The sequence below is a fragment of the Zingiber officinale genome, chromosome 5B, assembly GCF_018446385.1.
Source record: "Zingiber officinale cultivar Zhangliang chromosome 5B, Zo_v1.1, whole genome shotgun sequence".
Taxonomy (NCBI): Eukaryota; Viridiplantae; Streptophyta; class Magnoliopsida; order Zingiberales; family Zingiberaceae; genus Zingiber; species Zingiber officinale.
The window spans coordinates 91805518-91815888 of NC_055995.1; the positions used below are offsets into that span (position 1 = coordinate 91805518).

At 34.5% G+C, this 10371-nt stretch overlaps 1 protein-coding gene across 1 annotated transcript; it reads left to right on the forward strand.

Annotated features, from left to right (window-relative positions):
- Window positions 1–4403: 4403 nt before the first annotated feature.
- Window positions 4404–5470, forward strand: LOC121987626 (SKP1-like protein 1). The gene is made up of 2 exons (XM_042541372.1): window positions 4404–4748; window positions 5196–5470. Exons 1-2 carry the CDS (start codon window positions 4458–4460, stop codon window positions 5367–5369), a joined length of 465 nt encoding a protein of 154 aa, XP_042397306.1. The 5' UTR covers window positions 4404–4457; the 3' UTR covers window positions 5370–5470.
- The last annotated feature ends 4901 nt before the right edge of the window (window positions 5471–10371 follow it).

A 10371-nucleotide genomic window follows, 5' to 3' on the forward strand; every position in this document is an offset into this window, starting at 1 on the left:
ATAACATTTCTTTTATATATATAATTGACATGCTAGCCGCATATATAATTTTAATGCGATAAGGTATGCAGGATAAGCTACTAGCCGTGTGTTATTAGATTAACGATTTATTAATGGAAATATATCTTTTAATCTTAAATGAATTAATTTGATCCCATAAAAGTTGAATGGATTAGTAAATTAAAAGGTATGGAAAATAAGAAATTGTCTATCTCCTTGGTAAAAAAAATATTAGAAGGTAATTTATATTCAAATTAAATTAAGCATATAATCATTTTAACATCAACTTTTTATTTACTCTAATGATGAAAAGTCTGCCCTTTAACTTTTGCCTAAACTTATTGAAGATAATACAACTTTAGTGAAAGTTATTGTTTAAAGATGGAACAAAAAAATATGTATTAAATTTGGAGTATTATTTTGATTTTTTTGGATGACGGGGCATTTTTTGATAATTTTTTTCATTAATTAAAAATTTTAAAAATAGTATTCCCGATGTTTCTGATTTTTATTTATTTATTTTAAGTTTCCGCCAATAAGATTATATATATCAGGTGTCCAACTTATTTTAATTACTGTTAATGGGAAGTGGTTAATAGTGGATGATCTCCCAGCTCAGATCAATAACTTATTAATAAATATTTATCCATTAATTCTTAATGGATTAATTTGATCCCATAAAAATTGCATTGATAATTAGTGAATTAAAAGATACGGCAACTAAGAAATTGTCTTCGTCCTTCTTAGCGAAAAAAAGATATATATATATATATATATCAGAGGGTAATTTATATTTAAATTAAATTAAGCATATAATCATTTTAAAATCAACTTTTTATTTACTCTAATGATGAAAATAAAAGTTTTGATAATGTGAATTATTTAATTTATTATATATAATTAAAATATGTATATAAATTTGTTAAATTTAATGCTCATATATAATATTATTAATTAAAACATCAACTGTTTTTATCCAAAAATCTTCTATATATAAAGTTAAAAAAAAAATAGTCTGAGGAAAGATCGATCCATTATACGCAGTCTTATTTTACATTTTACAAGAGATTATTTCTAGGATTCAAATCCGTAATCTTATTATTATATAACAATAATTTTATCGTTTCGTCCGGACTCATATATATATATATATATATATATATATATATATATATATATATATATATATATAGTCTAAAACGTAACTGATTTATTAATTAAATTTTATTCATATGGTTCAATGATTTATATTTTAGAGCAAGTAGTCAATCTTTCTTAGACAATCTTCCAAATAATTATGTTAAATTAATATTAGAGTTGAATCAACTAATCCTATAGTCGATTATAAATCAAATAAAAAATTTTGTGTGTGAAAAATAACTTTTAGTTTACTGTCAATCATTTTAATGCCAATAAGGCGTAGTGCAGTTGTGTACACGTATTAACGCTTGTCTTTTAATAACGGCAGCTATTAGCATAGTGGTATAAAAATATCACTCAGAAGTTTTTGGAGTTATAAATTAAGTCGATCGGTAATCGTCTGAATCAACGCTGCGCTGATCTGACGGGGTAGAGAGGAACAACCGGTACTTCACTCTATCGGTGTACTGGTGGAGCAAGACAGCTTTATCAAACTTGGCCAGGTGGTTGTCTGGATCGGTCGTTCTAGTGTACTCTTCGATCGCTAGTGGGGTATAGTGTCTTGGCAAAGGGTCGCCCAAGATCTCCCGAGAGAACTGTTGGTTGACACGCTCGGGCAAATCATCATGCCTTGGTGCCTTCCCTTTCCACGCGTCCTGAATGAGCACATCGTCCGAGGAGGATCCTCGTTCCTTGTCTGCTCGGCACTGTTCCTCTGATGGAGTTTGGAACAATGCACGATGAAAGGGAACCGACGCATTCGGTGCCTCCTCGTATATGCCAGTCGACTTCTTGTTCTGTGCACGAACAGATATGTGATCCACTCAGCCTCCGCATCAGCCCGATGACCCACTGTTGAGGTCGTGGGCTCTTGTGCCTAGCGGTCGGTCAGCCCCTGTTGCTGTTGTTGCTCAACAATTTTTACTGCTCGGGCTTGTATTAAAATATCCAACTCTTCCTTTGTTAAAGTCACATTCATCTTCACGTCTCAGATACAGGTTACATTCCCATAGACGATGCCAATATAATCCTGTCTGAAAATCATGAAGACGGCTAGCTGGGAATGAGGCCTCTGTGTTGACTGAATATAGACTCCGCTCCGCTCTGCAACATAAGAAACGTCAGTGCTGAGCTAGGGAAGGGATCCCCAGCGTTGGTCCTCTGACGCTCAAGTCAGTCACCGTAAAGTTGGAAAGAAACGGAGCAACAGTAAACACAGACGTGAATAGTGAATAACGCGTACCTCCGTCAGTGCTTGGATTCCCCTTTATATAGCGCCCTGGTGGGCGATGTGCATGCTTCCCAAGGCATGAGCACGCTTCCCCAACCATCCTATGAAAGGACATGTCAGAAAAGTGTCTCTGACATTATACCTTAATAAGACATGCAAATATCTGATGAGATAGTGGAACCTTCCGCCGTATGATCCGCCTGTTAACCATGCTTTATGTCGGCGATACTATATCCCAAAAGGATCTTTGAGGGATGCACTGATGATCCCGCTGCTTAGCCGAGCAGGATAGCCGCTCGGCTAGGAACTCCTCCACTCGGTCGGCCTCGGCTGCTCTTCCTTGTGGTAATTGAGTGCAATGGCTTGTCTCCTCCTAACCGGACAAGCGAACTGGTCTGCTTAACATTCCGTCGATCTGCACTGAGCGCCTGACGATCTTGCTATAATGCTCCCACCAGCCGAGCGTTCTACTCGGACAAACCGTTTGTCGATCGATTGTGTCACGCCCGATCAGTCGATTACATCACCGTGCATAAAGTTATGCCCGGTGATCTATTCACCTCTCAAAATCTCCCCACAATGGGGGATATTTGAAGGGGGGATATTTAGAGAAATATCTCCTCCAAATATCCCCATTGGAGATGCCCTTAAACATAGGTTATTAAATTGATTTAATTTTAAAATTTTAAAAATCAATTAAGTTAAATAGATTAATTTTTTTTAAAAATAATAATAATATTAAATTTTTTATATTTGACCAAATAATTTTTTATTAAAATTTTTAAATATTTTAAAATTTGATAATTCAATTTTCAATATAATTTGATTTGTTTAATTTAATAACAAAATTTGATTAGTTCAATTGGTTTAAAAATAATTTAATTTATTTGATTTCGAATTATTTGATTCACTTAGATTCTAATTGAATGCTTAACCTATACACATGAAGTGTTGTAGCTCTCTGGCAACTTCTCCTTAGTCCTTCCTATCTTTGTATATGCAAGTAGAAAAGAGAAACGAAAAAAAAAAGAAAAAAATTATGATAAATCAAGATTTTTTAATTACTTTAATCCTATGTCAATTAAAAAAAGTTAAAAAATGCCAGAGTATCAAACTACTTGTCTGTTTGTAATTGAATCTCTTGTTTTTTTTAATACTCTAAATTTCACGTGAGATTCCAGCTAAAACATTTTGAACAAGAGCCCATTAGCAAATGTAGCATGACCAAAAGTATATAGACACCAACATTATTCAAGGGGGTTAGTGGGACTCATCCAGGAGTCAATGGAGTCATCCAACTTGAAAGTCCTCTTTTGAGGTTGTATTACTTACGCATGAAGAAAATATGTCAGATCTCACGATTGAAGGCAGCCTCCATAATTTTTTTTGAAGTATGCTTAAGGTTCTTGTTAATAAACTAAATCCCTTTTTCATATACAAAGTGAATCTTTTCATTCTCTCAATAAGTATTTCTTAGCAATGTTCTTGCTAATAGTGCCAATTTTGATTATAATCGTTTGCGTTGTAATAATTTTGATATTACGATAATATTGGGGCAATGTCAACAAGTGCTAGAATAATTTTGATTAACATCTGAGAAATTTTAACTAATGTCATACTAATTTTATTTATTAGAGCAATTTTGACTATGATAATATATTATAATACAATGAAAAATATTTTTGAGATGAAAAATTAAGATGAGACGTTATTTTAATATTTTTTTTAATATAAAGATACTAAAATTAAAAGATATTTTTTTTTCTAAAAATTATTATTGATTTATTAGATTGATTATAATTGATTGTTCTTTAGTTACAAGATTTTAATAAATTACAAATTTAGGTAAAAAATTTTAAATGATTTGTTAAGAAATTTGTATGATTAAAGTAAATTTTAAGTTTATATGGTATTTATATCATCATCCGTATTTAACAAAATATTTTTTTCACGGCAATAACTGCCCCCTCGATCATTATATAAAGCTAAGCCCCGCCTGTCATTGTGGTTCAATCAACTCTTTAATCTTCTTCGTCGGTTGGTTCGAATCCTCTCTCTCCCTCGTTTCCTCCGTTCGACGATTGCCATGGACAAGAAGAAGATCGCCTTGTTAAGCTCCGACGGCGAGGCGTTTGAGGTGGACGCTGCGGTGGCCATGGTGTCCAAGACCATCGAGCACATGGTCGAGTTCGACTGTGCAGAGGACACGATCCCCCTCCCCAACGTCACCTCCAGGATCCTTGTCAAGGTCATTGAGTACTGCCAAAAGCACGTTCTCGATGATCCTGCCAAGTCTTCCGACGACAAGGCAGAACTCAAGTCTTGGGATGACAATTTCGTTAAAGTCGACCAAGCCACCCTATTCGAACTTATGTTGGTGAGATTCGATATTTTTCATATCCTTTTTCCCCCTTCGAATTTATTCGTTCCCTAATTATCTTATTATTCGGTTAAGAATTTGTTGTTGGCTAACTTTTTTTCTCATTGTTTTTGTTTGATAATTCTGGAAAACAATCTAACTCTTTGGAGTTGGTTTACTATCGTCAAAAGTTAAGGTTGTTCAATTTAGTATTGGAAGTAGTTGAATTTTTGGATTATTGTGAAATTATATACGATGGATTTGAGAAAGGGGGAGACAGAGGTGAAGGCTCATTAATTTAAAAAATAATTATTGGTGTTGTTTTACAAGCGTGAAAGTTGTTATCAACAGATGCATGAAATTATTTTTATTATTATAAGTTCATGCAACGCTCTTATTGTAATTTTGTTTCTTATGATTCCTAAAGATTTATTTTGTATTGATAGTATATTCTGGTGTATTCAGGCTGCAAATTACATGGACATTAAGGGGCTGCTGGATTTGTTATGCCAAAGTGTAGCTGATATGATTACGGGAAAGACACCTAAAGAGATTCGTAAGACGTTCAACATCAAGAACGACTTCACCCCTGAAGAAGAGGAAAAAGTTCGTAGGGAGAGTCAATGGGCGTTCGAATAACTCTTGGGCGCCGACACATTTGCTCTGTCTTTTAAACTCTTTAATTATTGCATTAGTTGATAAAAAAACTTCGTATTCAATTTGATGAAACTTATTTATATTCATCTAATAGTAAAATATATTATCGGGAGTTTATATTCCATGGTGGTTTTCATTTTTTAAGTACCAATGTAAGATATGAATTTTATTTTTTTTACGTGTGTAATGCTTAGTTATCAAATATAACTCATTAAAATTAATCATTCTTAATTTAATTTACTTCTATTATATATATATATATATATATAGGTGTCTGGAATTGATTCAGATGCTTGTTGATGGCATGGTCCAGACATCTGAAATGAATCAAAGCGCCTGGATATATATATTTTGGACGGCTAGAGTATCATCCATAAAGATTTTTATTTATTTATTTATTTTAAGTGTTCATTAGGTATATACGATAAGGTAGGCAGGATAATATTTTTATATATATATAATTGACATCAGATGTTGCACAGTAGATATTTTATATATATATAATTAACGTCAGATGTTGCACTCACAATAGATGACCTACCAGCCGTGTGTTATTAGATTAACGCCTTATTAATGGAAATATATCTTTTAATCTTAAATGAATTAATTTTATCCCATAAAAGTTGTATTGATTAGTAAATTAAAAAGTATGGAAAATAAGAAATTGTCTATCTCCTTCTAAAAAAATATTAGAGGGTAATTTATATTCAAATTAAATTAAGCATATAATCATTTTAACATCAACTTTTTATTTACTCTAATGATGAAAAGTCTGCCCTTTAACTTTTGCCTAAACTTATTGAAGATAATACAACTTTAGTGAAAGTTATTATTGTTTAAAGATGGAACAAAAAAATATGTATTAAATTTGGAGTATTATTTTGATATTTTTTGGATGACGGGGCATTTTTTGATAATTTTTTTCATTAATTAAAAATTTTAAAAATAGTATTCACGATGTTTCTGATTTTTATTTATTTATTTTAAGTTTCCGCCAATAAGATTATATATATCAGGTGTTCAACTTATTTTAATTACTGTTAATGGGAAGTGGTTAATAGTGGATGATCTCCCAGCTCAGATCAATAACTTATTAATAAATATTTATCCATTAATTCTTAATGGATTAATTTGATCCCATAAAAATTGCATTGATAATTAGTGAATTAAAAGATACGGCAACTAAGAAATTGTCTTCGTCCTTCTTAGCGAAAAAAAGATATATATATATATATATATATATATCAGAGGGTAATTTATATTTAAATTAAATTAAGCATATAATCATTTTAAAATCAACTTTTTATTTACTCTAATGATGAAAATAAAAGTTTTGATAATGTGCATTATTTAATTTGTTATATATAATTAAAATATGTATATAAATTTGTTAAATTTAATGTTGATATATAATACTATTAAAACATCAACTGTTTTTATCCAAAAATCTTTTATATATATAAAGTTAAAAAAAAATAGTCCGAGGAAAGATCCATTATACGCAATCTTATCCTACTTTTTATCAGAGATTATTTTTAGGATTCAAACTCATAATTTTTTTATTACATGACAATAATTTTATCATTCCGTCAAGATTCACTTTATATATATATATATATATATATATATATATATATATAAGTTTTGATATGTTGGGCGACGCTTTGTGCGCAACCGTGAGCAATGCGCAGACGTGGCGCCGCCAGCTCGGTTTCACTACAAATAAAATAATCCATGGAAGATACTCTCTCCCTTTCTCATCTTTGTTCAAAATTTCGGCGGCGCTTATTACCAAAAATAAAATCTCCCCGCCGCTCTCTCTCTCTCCCTCCCTCTCCCTCCTCGCTCTCTCTCCCTCGCTCCCGGTCCCCTCCGGCGTCCGTCCTCCGGACGACCTGACGCTTCCCCGGAAAGTTCAATATTTTTGGTCTGGCTCGCCGCTCCCCCCCCCCCTTCCCTCGATCCCTCCGTCGAAACTCGTCCCTCGCGCTCCCTGCCGGAAAGTTGCTCCGGCGTCTTCAATCGCAGGTCTACTGTGAGATCCTACCACCTCACTCCAATTTAATTTCTTAATCCACACCGTTATTACCTTGTGAAATCGGTATAAAAATTGTTGTAATAATTGTATAAAGATGCACCGCGGCTTTGCTCCCATTTCTAACCGTTGCATCAACTACTACGACTGATGAAATCGTGCTTGTAGGATATGACTTAGATTGGTCGTGGTAGAAGGTCGGAAGGACTTATGCTACGACCTGGATGGTCGATGGCTCCAACAACTGTCTGCTCTCCGGTGGACTTTCATTTGCTGCTACAAGGTGTAGCAGCTTCATGGGGAGGAAGCTGCTACAACGTGTAGCAGTTAACTGTGCATGAAGCTGCCACACCTTGTAGCAGCTACCTTGATATTTTCTAGCAATGATTAACGTACTCGGTACCCATAGTTTTCATATTGTCTTTATCAACCCGATTCAAAAATTATTCTTAAAAAAAATTTTCACTGCTTCAGCGTCTTTCCTGCTACAGATTGATTGGAATTCTCTCTCCTTCGCTCCGTCCGTCTCCCTCATCTACGTCGAAGGTCGTCCGGCTGACCACTTGGGCCCCTGCCGGGAAAGTGAAAGGTCAACTGCACCAACCGCCTGCTCTCCGGTGGACTTTCATTTGCTGCTACAAGGTGTAGCAGCTTCATGGAGACGAAGCTGCTACAACGTGTAGCAGTTAACTGTGCATGAAGCTGCCACACCTTGTAGCAGCTAACTTGGTTAGTCGGATCTATAGCCCCTCTATTTTCTAGCATAGATTAACACTACACTTTAAGATTAACCCTCTATTTACAGCTACAATGTTGGTTTGTCGGTCTTCTAGCAGGCCTATTTTCTAGCAGAGATTAACCCAGTAGCAGAGTTTTCATCTTGCTAAAAAAAATGTGAAAATGTAAGATGCGATGTTGCACCGGCTTTGCCTTGTTTTTGTGCCACGCGTTGAAGCAGTTACTTCGACTAATAAGCACTACACATTGTAGTAGTTACCTCAACATGTAGCTGCCACAACTTGTTACAGCTAATGCGGTAAGGCCCATTTTTAGTAGCAGTATTTTTGTAAAAAGATTAACCCTAAAAATATTTACTGGTCATGTCTTTAATTAAAATTGCTTAATATTTGATTTAAAAATATTTCAGATGCTTCAGCACCTTTGATTTTATTTGCTTTGCTGCAACGCGGTGTAGCAGCTACCTCGGCTAATAACTGCAACACCTTGTAGCAGCTGCATCTACATGTAGCTGGCAAAACATGTGCCAGCTAAATTCGTAAGTCCTATTGTTGGTAGCTATGATTTTCTTATTATACACAAATTATCAACATGAAAAAAAAAGTTTTTAAAATTATCTCCTCTGCCTGAGCTGCTTTGGTTAGTTTTTCAATTATTGTGACCTTATATATATTTATAATGTTCAAATACATTTTTACCCTCATAGATCAAAGTTTTTAACCCTAAACTCGCCGTGTGACAAATATTTCGAAGGAATTTCTTCGATAGTTGTTCGGTGGCCCACGGAGTCTTCATCAATCAACCTCTCTGCTCTGCGACGTTCTTTTTGTCATTCGAAGCTTCGCCTTCATTGTAAGTAATATGTTAGGGTTTATGTTCCAAAGCTTTGGCTACTTGGATATTTTGAATATTTAGGGTTGAGGACCGTCTCCTAGCTGCTAGGGGTTTAATGTTTTTAAGTCGCTCACCAAAGATGGTTTACTTTGAGGGAACAATGAGTTTAAAATAAAAATATATATCTTTCGTGGTGCAGCTCTTGTCGTTGAACTGCTACAAAATGAAACAACTCGCTTAAACACTACAGTCTCCATTGTCTTCTTACATATGTTGCAGCTACTTGACACTAACTACTACAACGTGTAGAGTACTCATGTTAAGCACAACTAGTCACATTGTTATATATAGGAGAGATTATAGAACTTGTAATGTATTAGATTATGGTTACTTATAACAGTCTCAGGTTTCATATTATGGTTGATAATATAGAGATTTTAGATATGGTAATGTATTAGGGTCTGGTTACTACTTACTAATAACAGTATCGGGGTTTATATTATGATTTATAATATAGAGATTACACATAAGGGAAGTGAGTAGCATTATGAGCTTATGTTTGTGTTTGACAGAACTAAATGGCAAGCCAGAGAACTGCAGCTTCCCGTGCATATCGCAAGAAAGTGCACTGGAAAAGTAACTACCCTCACTTCAAGGGGTTTATATCATCACTCCACATAACTGACCGGCAGCTAGAGATGATCAATGGAAGCCCATTTGCTTGGGCATTAGCCATGCCTGAAATTGCAAATATTCGTAGTCTTATTCAAAATATGTTTGACAATTGGGACGTGCAAGCCAGATGCTTCATCTTTCATAACAAGGAGATTAGCTTCACCAGGAAAGACGTCTCATTGATACTTGGACTTCCAGACCACAGCGCTGAAGTTATTTTGCAACAGCATGTAGCTACCACCCCACTATTTCTACAACACTTCCATAATGTGGAGTGTACACAGAAGGAGTTGGAGAAGAAGATGATAAACCTCAGCAACCAACCTCCCTCTGCTGGAATCGATACTCTGTTTTGTCAATTATTAATATTGTATTTCTTTGTTAGTGTTTTATTTACTACTACTAGCAGCATATCTAGATTACCAGTACAATCACTAATAGACTGCGTAGATGATTTTTCCAATTTAGGTAGGTATAATTGGTGTAAGGCTGTATATGACTATATCAGCCCGCAGCTGGGGGCCATTGGTTCGATGCTTTCACTGAGGGTGAAACCTGAGGGCGTTGCGGGAATGCAAGCTCCCATGCTCAGAGGGTTCGTACATCTCCTTGCTGTAAGTCTCTAAATATAATGATAGTCTCATAAGATAAATCTAAAATGTATCAAATTTTGACAGTTTTTATTCTATTGCAGGTCTGAAT